The sequence below is a fragment of the Apostichopus japonicus genome, chromosome 17 (genome assembly GCF_037975245.1).
Source record: "Apostichopus japonicus isolate 1M-3 chromosome 17, ASM3797524v1, whole genome shotgun sequence".
Classification (NCBI taxonomy): domain Eukaryota; kingdom Metazoa; phylum Echinodermata; class Holothuroidea; order Aspidochirotida; family Stichopodidae; genus Apostichopus; species Apostichopus japonicus.
The window spans coordinates 9,909,349-9,928,024 of record NC_092577.1 but is presented as its reverse complement, the minus strand read 5'-3'; the positions used below and the strand labels follow the sequence as shown (position 1 = coordinate 9,928,024).

The window sequence follows — 18,676 nt, the reverse complement described above, 5'->3', positions numbered from 1 at the left end:
AAATGAAAGAATTTGAAAAAGATAAATATGAAAATTGTTGTCCCTTTTTTTTTTTATCGTGAAACCCTTGTAAGCATGTACACCCTCACTATCCATTATGTCAGATGCATGAAGAAAACTGCTCATGTTACATTATACATAATCGAAACCACAATGCATATTTGCATTCTGGTTATTAGTCTATTCGTCTTTGATGCGGACATTGGTATTCACTGCATGCTTGGATGGGAGGGATGAATTAGAAAATTGTTGTGGACAATTGTGTAGTTATAAAACACAAAAAGAAGGGGAAAATATGTCCTTTTCATAATCAGTTTATACAACCAGACAACATTAAAATTCACAATGAACAGACTATTCAAAGTTTGAAATAGGACGACCATCTCAATTTGTACTGTGCCTGCTTTCATATGGACGCATTGCCTGGTATTGCCAAAGTTGCCTATATTCTAGCCAATATTTCTCAATTGTAACTTAAAAAGTTGGAAGTTTTGCAGATGTTTTAGTCTTGATATGCTGTACTTGAGGAAAAATCTTGTTATATTCTACTGATATTGAGTCAAATTCAGTTCAAACTATGTAACCAATATGAGCTCCATTCTGTCCACTTAATGTAATAAGAAAAAGCAAGAATGAGTTGGGCAATTTATCTCTTCTAACCAACTATATTATTAATTCACATGATTCATACTGCTTATATGGTGCAATAATGTTTCCAAAATAGTGGCTCGGGCCAATCAGGCACAGAAGAACATTTAACTTTGCCAATGGAGACTTGTTGACTTCAAAATACAATACTATTATTAACATACTTAAACACTTACGACCAAGGGAACTGTATATATCTGCTGCCACATAATATCAAAAATTTCAAATCAGTTGTATTTGACAGGCATGAGACTCTTCCGCGGAAACGCGGATTTCCGATTTTTTTTTTTTCATTTTCACGTTTTTTTCTCGTAATTCGCGTTTTTTATTATTTTTTATTATTTTTTTAAATTAATTATTATTTTTTTTTGGCCGAACATGCTGGACTGTGAAGGGAAGGAACACCCAATTTGACCAGTGGTGGAATCAAGTAGCACAAAGCAAGCAAAAAAGCCTTTTTTGGTTCAAAAAAGCTAATAGATAAATTATACAAGCAGAAATTCCACACTTTTTTGGCGAGTTACGTGATGTGATAGATTCCATCTAGAGTCCACCATTTTGCATCTAAGCCCTCCTTACCAGACAAAAAATTTCTAAACCCCTCCCACAGGACGGCGATCGATAAATTTCAGATTTTTTTCCCCAGCTCAGTCCCATCCCTGATTTGATCTGGTTAGGAAAATGGAACAATATTACATTGTATACATTGTATGACACGTAATTTCTTGAAAAAGGTTGACATTCCCACAACGACGTCACTAAGGGGCATTTAAAAGGGTGTGAAGGCTCGCGCAAAAAAAAAACGTCTAATGCCGGTAATTTGACCTAGATTCGAATGAGGTGTAACAGTAGTACATTCAGTTGCGGTCAATACCCACAGCACAGTATACAAACGATACAGCGATTGTCATCTCACGTCCAGCTAAAGATAACAATCAAGGTATCACATTTCATTACTGTACTGTCTGCATTTTGTAGCGACACGAACAAAACGTCAGTTGCAAGCAACAGAAAGTTAACTTTTTCAGACGGACGTGCGTGGTATGGGGCGAGTCTTCAATGCCGTTAAAACTGATACCCATATAACAATTACTGAGCATCCATGTACTTGCCTGTAAGTTCAATTATATCTAGTTTCATTTGGGGAATTTCTTATTAATCTTGGAACACACATAATTTTGGAAACAACTTTTGGCTGTTAAAAGTTTTGGTTTGGCAAAAGTACATTTGTTATGATAATTTATTTTTAATTTTGCGTTCATAACATGCTTTGATCTGGTAGTGAGCTTATTTCGCGACTTATTACATTTTAATTTGAATAAGGAATATGAAACATAGGGAATATGAAATATAGGGAACAAGGATAATTTGAATAGTTTTGTATTTTGTTGGCGGTAATGGCCGCCCATACCCTTGATTGTAAGCAGAAAAATTGTACATGGATGTACCCCACTGACCTCAGTGATCTACCACGTCAAATCATGATTTTCCGGAGTAATTATAGAATACAGGGCCACTCGATGATTCTATCTGAGCATCCGGATGCGCGGATGCTCAGTCTCACCCCAGTACGTATGTGAGTAAAAAATGTCAAAGTCCCAGTTTTTTCTTTTTGAGTGGATGCGCGCAGTGGCGTCACCAGACTTTTCAGTCTGGGGGGGCACATGGGGGGGCACCAGCATTTGATGGGGGCACTTAGGTGGATACGGATCGCTGTCCTGTGGGAGGGGTTTAAGGGGAGGGGTGCCCCTCCAGGCGCGGCGGAACGGGAAAATTATTAGGGGGGGGGGGCTAATTTGTAGAGACTATCTAAGCGGAGCGCCACCATCGGTTGGCGCGGATCGTACAAGAAAATTTTGGGTTTTTCCAACCCCCAGATGACCGGAAACGGCACTTCCCGAGTGTTTTATGCTGCAAATACCTAGCCCTAAAATATGGGTCTCAAGCCTGTAATTTCTCAGATTGCACGTAAAAGTATGTAAAAACATAGTAATTTGTATATTCGATGGTGTTTTAAGAGAGTAGCTATTACTCGTAGTGTACTCGCAAAGACGTTTTTGAGTGTAGTAAGGGCATGTTGGAGAACTGGCTGAAATGAAGCAAGTCATTGGCCTAAGACGAAGTTGTGTTGCGCTTACTGGTACTCACACTCACTGCTTCCACTTTTCACGGGGGGTGAAGACGCTGTTGGGGTGACAATGTGGTCTATAGCCAGGGGACGGGCCGAGGGTCCCCCCAGCATTTACTAAAATTATTACACCTATATAGTATACGTGTGCATCGGACAGATCGACAAGTATGCATTGAAAAATGGGCAGATGCACGTTTCGGAGCCTTGGTAAATATTGGGGGGGGGGGGGGGGGCTCATCATGCATTTGCCCCCTCAACTTTTTCATTGGGGGATGATTGGGGGATTTTTCATTTGGAGCCCATCCTCCGCATACGGAGGAAGGGCAAGATGCAAAATGCTGCCACATTTGATGCTAAATTCGATTTGAAGATATCTCCAGAAATTGCTATTTTTGAGGTAATGATTTTAACAGAGGATGTGAACCACATGCTGTCGATATTATGCCTAACCCTATCAATAGAACCTACATTTGTTGAATTAATGTGTGCATGACCCCCGACTCCTTTCTTGTCCTTCTCGTTTTCGCCCATTATCTATTAAGATGTAACAGGTTCCAGCATCGTTATTGGCTCCTATCAGGGATCTCACCATGCAATCCAAAGTTTGATCACACATCGAGTATGGCTCAGTATGCAGGTGTGAACATTCGCCATTTGTTCCTACAAGCATCCGGTCTCAAATGACCTCTGCACCCCCTACACAACAGGGTTAATATATGGGTCCACAAATATATAGGCAAGTATGGTGCCTGCGGACCTTCACATTCTCACATTTCGTCAGCTCCTAACCTGTCAACCTCAGACCAAGGCAACATACCGCAGTACCCTCCCTCCTCACAGTCATGTAGCTCGTGAAGCGGACGTGTATATCCGCTGGTATGGCGTGAGCACTGACACATTCAATGTAAATATCGACACCCGTTGTGATGGCGCGGGTTACGACTTCGATACCCGACGTTCAAGGATAAACTTTTTCATTTTTTCGCAGCTCATTTGAAGGAAATACGACATACTGTGCTACTTTGTCCTTATGAAAAACCAACTCAGATGATGGGAGTTGAATATAATAAAATATATATATATATATTTTTACCAACCCAAATCTCAGATGGGGGGGGGGGCACTCGAGGGGGGCACTAGGTTTTCCAGGGGGCACGTGCCCCCTGCCCCCCGCCTTGGCGACGCCACTGGATCATGCGCGGAAGCGTGGATGCGAAGTCAAAAATTTCCTAAGTCCTTTCCTAGTACTTCTGTGGTGAAATTTTAGAGGGCTTCGCACATGTACGGATGCCTTTTAAGAACGACACACTATTGATGTGGAATATCTTCGTACATACGGGACTTTCAGTATTGGAAATACGTGATGGTATATGTTGAAACTTTTCGAAAATTATTTAATTCCATTCCCAGTACTCCCGGGGTGGATGCGCGGATGCGGAGTCAAAATGAAATATGTGATGGTATATGTTGAAACTTTTCGAAAATTATCTAAGTCCTTTCCTAGTACTCCCGTGGTGGATGCGCGGATGCGAAGTTAAAATGAAATACGTGATGGAATTTTAGAGGGCGTCATACGTGTACGGACATGTACAGACACACCGCGCATCCGCGCATCCGGACGCTGGGAAGAGTTAATGAATGGCCCTGTATTCTATAATTGTACCGATTTTCCCCTCGATATACTACGAAAAAAAAAAAATCCGCACCCGTCACGCTAGATGCATGACTCCATAGTTACGCGAAACGACGTTTGAAGGTAGGGAAACATAAATACAGACATAGAGTACCGAATTTCAGATATGCTAAAGTGTGATCAAATACCTCGGCCTAAGGACTGTTTAAGTTTTCAATGTCACGATTTAGCTGTGTAATAATTACTAATTACTAGGCCCACGTAACGTTCGACTAGGTCAAACTCCTGAAATTGAGATGTAGGCTAGCCTAGGCCTATGGTTGTGCCTAACCAATCGTAGCCAGTGTAAGCCTAAGTAAGGCTCGTGTTACTTTGCTTGTGAATATGGAGCACACTCAAAGTATGGCCAGAAATCGCCCCTCTCTCATTTTCTGCCATTTTAATTACATGTTACGAAAAATTTAGACCGTTAATTTTCCTCAAAATTAGCTAGGCCTAAATTAGAAGACTGTTCACATGTCTTCCACGTTATCTGCAATATCAGACATTAAATACTTAACATTTTTTTTTACTTGAGGGAAAGTTCAGGGCTCTTAAAATGCAACCTGGATTTGGTTGCTAGGCGTGGCCGTATCTTAGCAACCAAAATGTTTTAAAAAGTATTTTCTTGCCCAAATTTCTTCCTTTGAGACATAGGCTATGGCAAGACACCATATCAACTACAGACGATTCTGAGAGGGTCGAAGTGGAGGCCTCTGATGATTTGGCATGGATTGACCGGCCACATCTTAGTGTTTTGCAAGGTGCCAGACCTTTATATCTGGCAACTTTGCTGTTATTCTGGACTATCGTCTCAATTTAAGTTTCTTCGTCATGTGCATGGAAGTTGATTAAGTCCCAAATGTTAAATTGGGTGCCCATATTTTTTGCTGTTTTCTTCTAGATACAAACAGACATATACATGTGTTGACAAATTTCACTTAGAAATTGTACCGTGACAATGGCAGATAACAACTATGACTCACTTCAGGATGGCAGCAGCCACAGCACGGATCGGTATGTGGAAGCAGAGATAGACAAGATAGGTAAAATGCCTTATCGAATGGTTTTCATGTAAAAGCCTGAGCTCCAAATATCAGGACTGGAGTTATATGTAATGAGGAACCCCTGGGCAGCTTAAGAGGGAAACACAAGAAAGTTCTTGCTGTGTTTGAGAGGCATGAGCACTATTAATTACTACGTAGTTTAGGAGCCATGTCGGGGAGTTGTCATCTTGTAAATCTGTTGATGTCGTGGTGCTCCTTAGTAGATCTGTTGATGTCGTAGCACTGCTCCTTAGATCTGTTGATGTCGTGGTGCTCCTTAGATCTGTTGATGTCGCGGTGCTCCTTAGATCTGTTGATGTCGTGGTGCTCCTTAGATCTGTTGATGTTGTGGTGCTCCTTAGATCTGTTGATGTCGTAGCACTGCTCCTTAGATCTGTTGATGTCGTTGTACTCCTTAGATCTGTTGATGTTGTGGTGCTCCTTAGATATGTTGATGTCGTAGTGCTCCTTAGATCTGTTGATGTCGTGGTGCTCCTTAGATTTTTCTATATTTTTTCTTTCCCTGCACCCCCCACCTCCCCCCCCATTTTCAAATTAGAATGTGATCAAAACCGTGTACGAACTGAAACCAATGCTATCATTAGACCGTCATGTTGTAGAGGTTCAATATGCAAAAGCAATGCCCATTTACAGAAAACAAACAAGACAAACATAAATCAGTGGAAGTGCATGTGGCTTGATGATGTCACATGTGGACTTGATCCAGTCTTCAGCCTTGAGAAGAAACACTTAATAATATGTGAAAATCTTCCAAATAAAATCATATATGTTTTCGCTGCTTGGAGAAAGCAGTTCATGACAGTTATCTCTATCACACAGATCTACTGTATAAGGGTGGTTGGGTTTGTGTCTCCTTGAATACATTTAATCAATGTGAGCTGGCACCCCCCTCCTTCATACCTACAACTCCCCTCCCCTCCATCTCCATTTCTCACTCTCCTACCTCTCCATTTCTCTCTCCCCTCCCTCTCCATTTCTCCCCTCCCCTCCATCTCCATTTATTCCTCCCTCCCTCTCCCTCTCTCCCTCCCTCTTTCCCTCCCCCTTCCTTTCCCCTCCCTCTCAACCCTCCTCTTCCTCCCTTGGATAATTCTTATAAATTTCAAGCATGAATTGAAACTCAAGTTGCAATTGACATACCATCAAAATATATCCTGAATGAGCACAATTGTACAACATGTACATGAAAGAAAGGACACAGAAAGGGAAACAAAAAGGAGAGATTGTTTTGGTATAAAAGCCCTGTGACTATATTCTTACCAACTGAATCCTCTCTTTGTCCCTCCACTGTTAATCTCCTACCTCTCCTCTTCCCCCGTTGGTTTCTTTCTTTCTTCTCTCCATCCCTTGTCTACTAATCCCCTTACATGTATCTCTTTGTGTTCACCATGCTCATGAACCTGTCTGTATTCTGTGCGTGTTTTTGTCCCTTCTGTTACTTGTCATTTAGCCTTTGAAGAAGATCCTGCTAGGATCGAAACGTCAGGCCAACCTACTTTCACACAAACTGAAAACTACATAAAAAACTCCTTGCAATTGACTTGAAAACTGTTGACCATAAACAGATCATTGATATAAATGGCCTAAAAGGTTCTAAACAATAAAGATGATAAATTTGTATGTAATTGAATCAATTTTAAATAGTGAAACAATTCCTTCTTATATAATTTACAAAAGTCTCTTTTCAGTGATGAAAAAGTAGAATCTTGAGACATGAAGATATACAGTTATGTTTTGACATATAATGTGAGGATTGTAATGAATATGGTAAACATTGAGCCTGCTAGCAACTTAAGCAAGGAGTGGCATAGAGGTTATTTTAAACCCTTTTCTGTTGTAGTTTTCTGATGTTTCTGATAGTATGTTTGGAACACCATGCAATTAGCATATTCTGAAAATTTCAGTTGCATTGCTTCACAATTGGCCGATTTATCACACTTTGAAATTCCGCAATTTGTCGCCACCATGGCATTTTGGCATTTTCTTGACTTTTGAGGTCTCATTTCTCAGGAAATAAACATCCTACTACCGTTCTATTACAAATGCCTATAGAGTCTATCCCATAGAACAGGAATATAAAAAATTAGGCTACAAAAGCATTGTCTTGTGGAGTTAGGTCAACTTAAAAAGTGTCAAAATATTCAATATTTTAAAAAGATTTCGAACTACAACATACTCCAAAATTTGGTGAATCTATATGGAATGACCCTTCTGTTTTCTCGTTGCAGACATGGAGAAGGATTCCGAAAGCCCAATCGGACCTGACGAAGAACAAACCGGTAGCGTTCGAAGCGGTCTGGTGGGAGCCTTCTTCGGTCTAGGGGTCTGCCTCTCATTCGTCGCGGCTACACAGTTCACGCAGAGCACGTACTCTCCGAGTTTTAACGGTCCGTTCTTCAACATGTGGTTCTCGACGAGTTGGATGATGGCGTGCTATCCTCTGTACGTCGTTATAACCGTCCTTGTATTTCCCGAGCGAAGGAAGCGTGGAATCAGAAACATCTATGAGTAGGTACTATAAAATCAAGTAGAGCAATATAAGAGTGAAAGAAAAAAAACTGTGTGAGTTAAAAGTGAAAAGTGAAAAAGAAAGTGAAAAAGTGAAAAAGAAAAAGTGAAAGTGAAAAGTGAAAAAAGAGTGAAAGAAAAAAAAAGAAAAAAAAATGGGGAAAAAAAGAAAAAAATGTTGTAATTATTAGTCGTAAATGGAAAAAGGACACATTTTTGGAGTAAAGTTATATATTTATCTATCAAATTAACTATGAGATTTCCTCTCTTATAGTAAGATTAGACATCCTCATTTCTGTTTTTTGCTACGTAATGCAAAATCAGCATAATTCCTATTTATTATTTTTTTGAAGTTGCTTGCTGAAGTCAAACAGAATCCATGCTCTGGTGATGTGTGTGTTTGTGTGCGATGTCTTGGCGAGTAAACACTATAAAACCCACAAGTGAATGAATTTCATATTACTCACTAAGTGAAACCTGGCTGAAGTTCACACTTGGTCTATAGACCCCATTTGGTGAACAAAGAAATCCTATTGAAATTGGTGGAGGTCAAAGGCCACTTCAGGTCAAAAGAGGTCCAAGCCTGAAAGAGTTGTGTAAAGTCGATAACTGCAAAAGAAGTAAACTTCGTACTTAATATGTAAATCCACACGGTGAGTGCAAGGACCCGAATAAAATTGGGAAGGTCAAAGGTCATTTGAAGTCAACATATAGAACAAAGTTTGAAAACATTGGTAAAACACAATAACTGCAAAGCTCTGTAAACCCTAGATGAACTTCTAGATATGTCCACCTCATTGATTCCAAGAACTGATGAAAGTGGTGGAGGTCAAAGGTCAAAGTCTGAAATCATTGGTAAAACACGATAACTGCAAAGTTCTGTAAACCCTAGATGAACTTCTAGATAGGTCCACCTCATTGATTACAAGAACTCTGATGAAAGTGGTGGAGGTCAAAGGTCAAAGTCTGAAAACATTGGTAAAACACAATAACTGCAAAGTTCTGTAAACCCTAGATGAACTTCTAGATAGGTCCACCTCATTGAGTACAAGAACTCTGATGAAAGTGGTGGAGGTCAAAGGTCAAAGTCTGAAGAATTTTTTTTGCACGTGTTAATATCAAAAGTAAAGCCGGGATGAATATTATACTTAGTATGCAGATCCACCGTGATAAGTGCAAGATCATTCAGTAGTGAGGCTCATTCATCGGCTGCATCTTTATTGGCTTTCTCTTGTGTTTCTGTAGTGAGGATCAACGGGTATACGGAGAGAGAGGGCTGACCTTGCTGACCGCTATCAAGGTGACAGGACCATTCTTGGTCCTGTGGATGCTGACCAACTATGTCTTCGTCCGAGCCCTGGGGATCACGAGTGCCACGGTGGTGACGACATTGTTTGTGACCAATACAGTCGTCGTTTACGTCCTATCCTGGATTCTTCTGACGGAGGTCGTGGCTCAGATTCCGTCAAAGGTCTGCACTCTTCATAAATTTTGGCCGTTTTTTTTTGTCTCACAAATCTCAAAACTCAAGTTTTTCACTTCTTTAGCGGAAGACTTAAGCCTAAAAACTTAATGTCGATGAGTATCGTTCCACAGAAGAAGAACTTGAAACCTTGTATGCTAGCAATGTTTCTGTAGCTATTCTGGTCGTCAAGATGACCACCTTTATAATATGTGAAAATGCTGCGAATGCTCCTTTATAGGAGACACTAACCCAACCATCATTATTAGTCTGTCTGATAGAACTGTCATGAACAACTTGCCCCTCCCCCTCCCCACACCACACCTCACCCCAGCCAAGAGACACAACCCCAACCATCATTGTTGGTCTGTCTGATAGAGATAACTCATGACCAACCCTCCCCTCCATCCCGCCCACCCCCCACCCATCCCACCCCACATTTCATATTACCCCAGCCAGGAGACACAAACCCAGCCATCGTTATTAGTCTATAGATATATGTGAGTCCATTTTGACAGATTTCATGATCCTTGGCACAAAAGGTTGAAGACTTGATCAAGTCTAAGTATCATTTGCTTCTAATTTCTCTTTCTGATCTTCACAGGTATGATCAGTCATTTAGTGGCCCCCCCTCCCCTCCCCTCCCCTCCCCTTTTATTATTTGCTTTTAATTTCTCTTTCTGATGTTCGCAGGTATTATCAGTCATTTTATGGCCCCCCTCCCCTCCCCTTTTATTATTTGCTTCTAATTTCTTTTTTTGATGTTCTCAGGTGTTATCAGTCATTTTATGGCCCCCCTCCCCTCCCCTTTTATTATTTGCTTCTAATTTCTTTTTTTGATGTTCTCAGGTGTTATCAGTCATTTTATGGCCCCCCTTCCCCTCCCCTTTTATTATTTGCTTCTAATTACTCTTTCTGTTGTTCGCAGGTATTATCAGTCATTTTATGGCCCCCCCTCCCCTCCCTTTTTATGATTTGCTTCTAATTTCTCTTTCTGATGTTCACAGGTATTATCAGTCATCTTATCCATGACCGGCACAGTCCTGGTGTCCTACTCGGAGGGATTTGAAGCCGGTAACCGAATAGTCGGTGCCATCATACTACCCCTTTTAGCTGCCACTGGTTCTGCCATTTACAAGGTATGTTACCCTCAGGGAGATGGCATCAACTTTTGTCAAAAACTCTTGTCTGGATATTGGTTAGTTATCGAATTACAAAATAAGTTCTCCAAAAATAAGAATTTTATATGGTTTGAAATTTTTACATATAAATGTCATAAAAGAATTTGCCAAATTTCAATGCAAATTGGTATTCAAGTCTTTTTAGGATCACGAACAGTGCGATCAAAACTTGACTTGGTGTGAGTTATGAGTGTACAACGCTCTAAAATACGCGTAGTTAATTTTGCTCTAGCATAGCTACTAGTACTACAACATGCCTAGAGTATGAGACCAAATCCATGAGAATGAGTAAATTAGAGAGTGAGTAAATGAGTACAGAGCGAGTACGGACGTCAGATTCCTTACAAGTCGCCCACTAACGTCGACTCCAATCTCAGCAACTATTTCTTTTGGAAGATAAAAAAAAAAATTACTCAAAACAATGGTAATTGATCAGGATAAGACAAGCTTCAATCATGCATGTTATCAAAGACAAATCAAAACTAATAGAAAAAAAAAAAAAAAAAAAAATCATGTTTCTGCATATCATATTCTTGCATAGTAGTCAGGATCTGTTGACTTCGGGCTCGTGCAGACATTGTTGGGTCTCAGGCAACGAGGCCTCCATTATGACCTCTCAGACAATGTCTTTGGTTTGCCTTGATTAACAGCTCTGGGTGCTCTAAATATCAGTTTTTTTTACGACGCTAACGAGCAACATACATGTGTGTGTGAGAGAAGCCAAATCAGCTTAATATAACCTACCCTTCACTTGGAGTGGCTTCCAATTTACATTTTTTCTATACCTCATTTTGTATTTTGTGTTGTACAATTGGCATCGGAGATCATTTCAGATATGGGGGGGAACAAAGATTTTCTCCCGGATAGAAAACTATCCTTTAACAGACCAGGTGCTCGCAATTCTAGGTGTCTTTTACTTTGTAGTGGCACTGCCTTTTTTATCCACTCCACTCCGACGGCATAATTACCTAACATTCCTCTCTCAGGTGGTCTTCAAACGAGTCATTGGGGACGCCTCCCTCGGCCAAGTCTCTCTCTTCTTATCTGTGCTGGGCTTTCTGGATTTGGTTTCTCTGTGGCCTGTTCTGCTAGCCCTGTATTACACAGGAGAGGAGTCGTGGGATGTAATTCCCTGGGGTTTCCTCTGTGGAAGTTCCGCTCTTATCGTAGGTGAGTCAAATTGGCAAATTTAGTGATGGTCGCTAGATTACTTTTCCATCCTTGCTTTGATGAGGAGGTTAACAAAACGTTTTTTTATGTGGCCTGGGTATTTTGAGGTATTACGTCTTGAATGTCGGTGCCCCCCCCCCAAAATTTTTTGTTCCATTGCTACGAACAAGCCAAACATTAAAGGGGTTGGGGGAAGTGTAAGTAGGTAAACGTAGGATTGTGCATTAGTATTACATGTTACCTTCAAGTGTGCTCTTTTCTCTCTCTTTACCGTACAGTGTTTAACTTTCTAGTCAACTTTGGGATAGCCATCACGTTCCCTCTGTTGATATCGTTAGGACACGTGTTGGGAATACCAGCTAATGCAGGTGAGATCTTCAATCAGGTTTGTTGTTTTGCAATTATCCATGCTTTTTCAATTTTTTTTATCCACTCTCTTGCTCGAAGCAGCTAAAATTTCGATGCGAAAATACTACAGACGAACCTCGAGGGGCAGCGGGACATGTGAATTTTTACCTGAGGTGACAAGGCAATGAATTGACCCCAAGAATTTTCCCCAGAATATGAGCCCTCTGTACATTCTGTACCCTTAATTTCAAATATTTGAGTGTTTTTTTGTTTTCAACAAAAGGACACTTTTTAATGATGAAAATGAAAGGCACTTTTTAAACAATACTTTTTATTTCATTTACTATAGTGGGTGAAAGGCTGCTTTCAAATAAAAAAAAAATAGGTACTTGTAGTTTATGAAAGGTGACAATTTTCAGGTTTTTCAGTGGATTGAGGTGTGATGAGGTTGGTGGGGGGGGGGGTGGAGGAGAGGCTGGGGCCATGGTGCACCTCGGCTCTATACCACCCCTGAGTTTTAACACTCCTGTTGTGGTATTTGGTAGACCAAAGTAACAGACGTTTGCAAGAACGTTAATGTACCTCTAGCGATGGAGTATGCTGCCTTCAGTCTGCGACAAGTTCAATGCGGCCTACTATTTGACGACACTTGTTCGTTTTGATTCCCGCAGTCGTGGATGTTACATTCCGCGGGACTACTTTCAGTACTCTAAAACTGATTGGGGGCGCTCTGATAGTCGTAGGGTTCACCTTCATGGTCTTACCAGCTTCATATCAGGAGAAAATGGCCTTTGGCTGTTTCAGGAGGAAAGCTGAGCACCAAAATTTAGACTCCAAGGAGGAGAGAGAGGAAGGCTTAGAAGAGAGGGAAGAGGAGTTGGAATTGAAACAGAGTGAAATAGATGGGAACGCTGATGTCTCGGTCTAAGACAAAGAGTCCGTGGACAAAGCTTATTGTTTTTCCCTTCAAGTAAAAAAGGGTTTTATTTATGTAGTTGTTTGAGGTTCGCCTGCTGGAATTTTTTAGCCTTTTTTTTTCCAAATGACTTTTGTTTTTAATAACATGCTAAAAAAATCTCAACTTGTACTACACAAATGTAGGTAATAATGATGGAAATTATAGCACCATCATGCATCTAACCCCCCCTCTTTACCCCACAATATATCTCATAGGGTAGGGGAGGGGAAATCCCTCCCCTTGCCATTTGGCAAGTAAATACGAATATTTATGTTCCTCGTGCAAAGTTGTAAGCAGGTTTGTGGGAGGAAATATTCTAAACAAAGTGTGCTGTGCATTTTATGCTCCAATAAACAGAAGTTGAACAAATTTGCACATTTTGAAGTAAAAATGTGAATATATATTTGCTCACTCAATGTTTTATGGAGGCTGGTAATAAAATATTCTAGAGTAACGAACGGTGCTATATACTTTATTCCTACATTTTTCAAAACATTTGAGGAATGAACAAAAAAAACAGGAAAAAAAAAAGGTTCAAATGAAATTTTGAAAGTTACGATATGGCAATATTCCTCTAACAAGACTATAGTGATGTTGGTAATGAAATATAAATTGTGTCATGGTCTCCATAATTTTATGCATGTCAACAGAAACTTAAAGAAATATTGCTCTTTTATAAGTAAAAATATCAAATGTTAATTCCTATCTTGTTTTAAGATATTATGGAGGCTGGATAAAAATATCATCAAATAATTGCAGGGATGTTCTCAGGAGTATTTTGAGTGCCAGACGGATTTGTGGGGCAGTGTGATCCACGTCCTTGGGGAGGGGTCTAAGGGGTGGGGGGTTCCCCCTCCCTTCTTTTCCTATTCTGGAGCAAACTTATGTGCTAAGTATTCACCCATATTTTGGTCACGGTAAAATGTGTTAAATTAATCATCAAATATTGTGCCGGGTGGAAAAGTTTGAAATACTGTTTGTGCCGGGCGGCATTTCAGAACTGCCGGGCCCTACCGCCCTTTGTGAGAATATTCCTGTAAAAGTGTGAAGTGCTCTGTGGTTTTACATATTAATTAGTTCTATATTTGGTATCTTACTGCTATTAAGTTACTTGTAGTATTGGACAGTGGCTCCAACTCCTTTAACTTTTCCCCATGCCAAACCATTTTTTGATCATTGAGTGGTAAAATTTGTCCTAACTTACATTTGGGAAGGGATATCAAGATATTACTCACTATTACTGTTCAGTCTCTTTCCAAAAGCAGCTCTTGCAGTCCTTTCCTTTTGTTCAGGTCGTATTCACCAGTCCACACGAAAAACTATGTTGTGGATTTTTGTGGAATTGAGTAGCAGGTTTCACAGTTCCCACATTGATAGGTGTGGAAAAATAGATTTAAAACGAAATTGTTAAAAAAAAAAAAAAAATTGACAGATCGCACCTACTGTCTGCACATGAGTCGTATTTGCATATTGAAAGCATTTTCTGTAAGCCGAAGTCGATTGCCGAGCAAACTTGCTGGAATTGTGTTTTTGTGAATCTTTGGGCGGAAATATGTTTCTGTAACTGATTCCGGTCTTCAAGATGTCCCTCATCTTTAAAATATTCTAAATTTCTGAAATGCTCCTTTAAGGCTAACTTGATGATGGTAAGAAACCTCTGCTCCTCAGTTGCAGGCCTAAATGTTAGTCCGTTGTTTAACAATATTTCGAATAAATCAACCAAACCTTGTTCTTGTAAAACTTGATGTAAAACAACTTAGATGACATTCAGCACTATTTGTCCTTAACAAATTTGTAATGTCATTTGTAAACAATGTGTCATTTGTATGTATGTATTTTAGATCCTCCTGCAAGCAGGAACTCGCGAAGAAGCCTCATTGGCTTATCAAAGCCGCAAGCTGACGGAAGTCAGTCTCTTAGATTCATATTTAACGTCCATGATTATGAATTGTCAACAACTCTGTAACTGGACGACATACATTAATCTTGGAGTGACTCGAACTCGGGACCTTATGAAGGCACCGTTGTAACCACTGAGCTAACACTCCACATTTGAGGTCATAAAAGTCTTGTTTTCCTATTGAGTTTTGTAATACATCTGAGGCACTGACCTGACCTGTGTTTCATAGATGTAGTAGTCCAGTCACTTTCATTGATGAATCTTAGCTGTTTAAAAGGATAATTTTTCAAAAATTAAGTTTTAATATAAGCAATGCAATGTGGACCGATAACAGTGGATTGTAACAGTCTAGAACGTAGCAAAAATTAATTTTCTGCCTAATTAATTTCATCCCTATTTCATCCCTAAGGCTTGAGATTCATATGATTTTTTTAATGTATATATATATATATATATATATATATGTAAGTAATTTGATTATAACACAAAGAATATTGGATCAAATTGAAAGTCTTCCAGATTTATTCATGGGGTGAATTTTAGAGTTTTTCTTCATTTTTTTCCAATAAAGAAGTTTTTTTGGAACTGTTTTTTGGGGTATTAATCCTATTAAAAAACAAGGTAGAAGTTATCAAATATTTATCCATTTTTTTCTCCAAATGTGAGATGAAACTGTAACCTTTAACTACATAATCACACACACTCACAACTCACACTAAAAAAAGAGGCTAGCTTTTGAATATAAAATAAACTGCACTTTTTATGAGATGCTGCTATTATTAATTTTGCTAAATTTCCAAATGTGGATGCCAGAAACCGCCTTTAGCTTTAACAATTTTTGTTTGTTTTCTTAGTTAAGTTATTATATATTCCAGTGTATCATTATTTCATATTTTCCATCAAGGACCATCGTTTTATTATATATCTATATTTTTTTATCTGTATTTTTATAAACTGTTTCTATATTTCATTATCTTGTATTGCTACTCATGAAATGCTCATTAAAAATGTCTCTTGGAGTTTCACCAAGACCTTGTTAAAGAATAAACTATCTTTTGATAACAGCTGTAAGATGTAACTTCTTTTATCTTATTTTCCTCGGGTCTATTCAGAAATAGCAAACAGCTGAAGAATTTGTTTTTTCTAGAAATTTATTTTTCACCTTTTGGCAAAATTGGAGACTTGGTAAAGTTTATTAGTTATAATGAACTTTTAAATTTTTGCCAAGTGCACTCCAAACTCTATTGTTATCAAGACACTATTGAATCAATGGAGGAACAAGGAAAATACTTTTGTGGGAAGTAGGATGATTTGATCCCTTCTCTCCCACCCCCCCCCCTGCCCTCTCCACCCAAAATATGAACAAGTGGAAAACACATAGAAATTGTTGAGACAGTATTCTTTTCTTCATGATGGACTTCTTTATGGCTTTTATAAATTATGTAAGGATCTATTCTTATTTTTAGGATTTTCTTATCATGGAGTCTTTCAAATGTTGCCATTTACTCCAATGCTTACATGCTTTGTAGAGATTTGTGGAACAACTACCTATTTAGTAAGGTTTGTTCCATGTTATATATTTTGTCTTCCAGGGATAAAAGAAGTAAATGAATTTAGTACAAATGGTAGTTAAACAGAATACAAAGTTAAGCCATGTTTAGTAACCTCTAGAGGGGGTGGGGTGGCAACACTGGTGTAGCCAGTGAGAATAAGTTAAGAGCCACCAATACCACCACCTGAATAAAATTCGGGATCCGCCTTAAGCTCTTTCATAGAGCTTAGTCACTGCCTAAATCTGTCTGGAAAGGTGTGGGCAGAGATTTAGAATTTTAGCATCCTAGCTTTGATATCATTGGCACATCACTGAATTAAATTTCAGTTCTCTGAATATTAAGATTTAAATGAGGACAAATGTTTGTTTTCTCTCCTCTTTGGCTTGGTAGATGAGATGGGGTCTATTCTCTCTTTAGGGGAGGGTGGGGGGGGGGGGGTATTCTCTATTTATAGGGGAAGGGGAGATCATCAGATGGTGAGAGTGTGACCACGGTGACTTTTCACAATTGATGTTAACACAAACTATTTACAAGCATTTACTAAGAAATATCAAAAAGACAAAACAACATTTTGCTGTTTTTATGTTAATCATTCTATATTTGACTGCTTTTATCAAAAGGAAAAACAAAATATGAAGCAAAACTCCCGTAACCGGCTATTGAAAGAAATGGTACTCGTATGTTTAATGCCTTAATGTCTTCTAAAAATTACTCAAGAAAACTTAGCTCAAATAGGATACATTTTGTCAAAGTAAATTTCCCTGCCACCCGATTCAAACAGTGTACCAGTCAGTTAGTTTACATAGAAAACCATCGCCACTTTAAAATTGCTGGAGTGCTTTGCTAATTAGCAAGACGTGCTAATTAGCACGCTTAGAAATGCTAGAGTCATCGCACCTGATGAAAAAAAAAAACATTCAAATATCTTCCCGAATGGTGGAGGAAGACTGCCGTGCCGGAGCCATTTTGAGAAATTTGATAATTATGACGTTCTCAAGATCATAAGGAGGGTCACAAGGTTGTCTTTTAAAGGTAGTCAGTATAGGCCCCAAATTATAGCATGCTGTAATTGCTAGAAGTTTCAAAAAGTACTTTCCAGGAGGTCTTTACTCTCCAAATTGTTCTCAGACATTTTTAAGGAACACACAAGATGACTGAATGTCCCAGTGAGGAAAATTTCCTCGAGGTTTGTAATAAAAACAGTTTAACAATTTTGACCAAAGGTGACCATATTTGAATATCTAGCATATTTGGGGCCAGAACAGCATACCTTTAAGCACAGACGCTCCAAGCGGATGCTACACGGCACTTTATGAGATGGAAGATTAAAACACAACGATGAATTCTTTCACAGTCTTTTAAGAAACACTTTTGGAATGGTGTCCGACGATCTCAACCAACATTCCAACAATGTTGGTTTACTGACCAGATGTATCACAGTAACTGCCAAACCAGCTACACTAATTTGCCAAAGAGACACATACCTTCATTAACGTTTACATGTTCTCTATGGCAGATTAGTATGACAGACTTGGCCGGTTATACCTTAGTGAATCTGGTCAACCAACATTGCCGAACATATATTATAGTTTACCGCTACTTCCACAGTACGTGTTGATTATTACATATAAATACTGTATATAAACACTCTGTGGCAACGTTGGGAGCGTCTGTGCCTTTGAATGGCCTCTTTCTATGTCATCAGACAAATTCCACCTGGAAATTTGAATGAACATAACCCTCCATTTACCACTATTTTTGGTCAAGCATTTGGCCTTCACACACAGAGAACACTATCATCCATTCGGTATGTTAGTCCTGACCAAGGAAACTTGACTCTGTGGGGGGGGGGGGACAGGTTTGTTCCAGCATTGATGAGAGAGTGCTTCAAAATCTCAAGTGTCTTATGACGATGACGATTGGCTAGCTAGAGATAACTGTTCAAATGTGAGCCAATGAAAAGTATCGTTCTACAAATGTACCGTCACACATGAATACACTAAACAATAAACTAACACTAAGTTAATGACTTATTTTGAATATTATAAAGTTATTTTTTCTCAAATAATTTTTGCAGA

The 18,676-nt window shown here is 39.2% G+C and overlaps 1 protein-coding gene across 1 annotated transcript; it reads left to right on the top strand.

Annotated features, from left to right (window-relative positions):
- The first annotated feature begins 4,114 nt into the window (after positions 1-4,114).
- On the top strand, positions 4,115-16,116 carry LOC139954606 (solute carrier family 35 member F4-like). The gene is made up of 8 exons (XM_071954506.1): positions 4,115-4,535; positions 5,356-5,497; positions 7,747-8,026; positions 9,272-9,497; positions 10,496-10,627; positions 11,656-11,839; positions 12,118-12,207; positions 12,859-16,116. The coding sequence occupies exons 2-8, from the start codon at positions 5,413-5,415 to the stop codon at positions 13,113-13,115; spliced, it is 1,254 nt and encodes a 417-aa protein (XP_071810607.1). The 5' UTR covers positions 4,115-4,535; positions 5,356-5,412; the 3' UTR covers positions 13,116-16,116.
- The last annotated feature ends 2,560 nt before the right edge of the window (positions 16,117-18,676 follow it).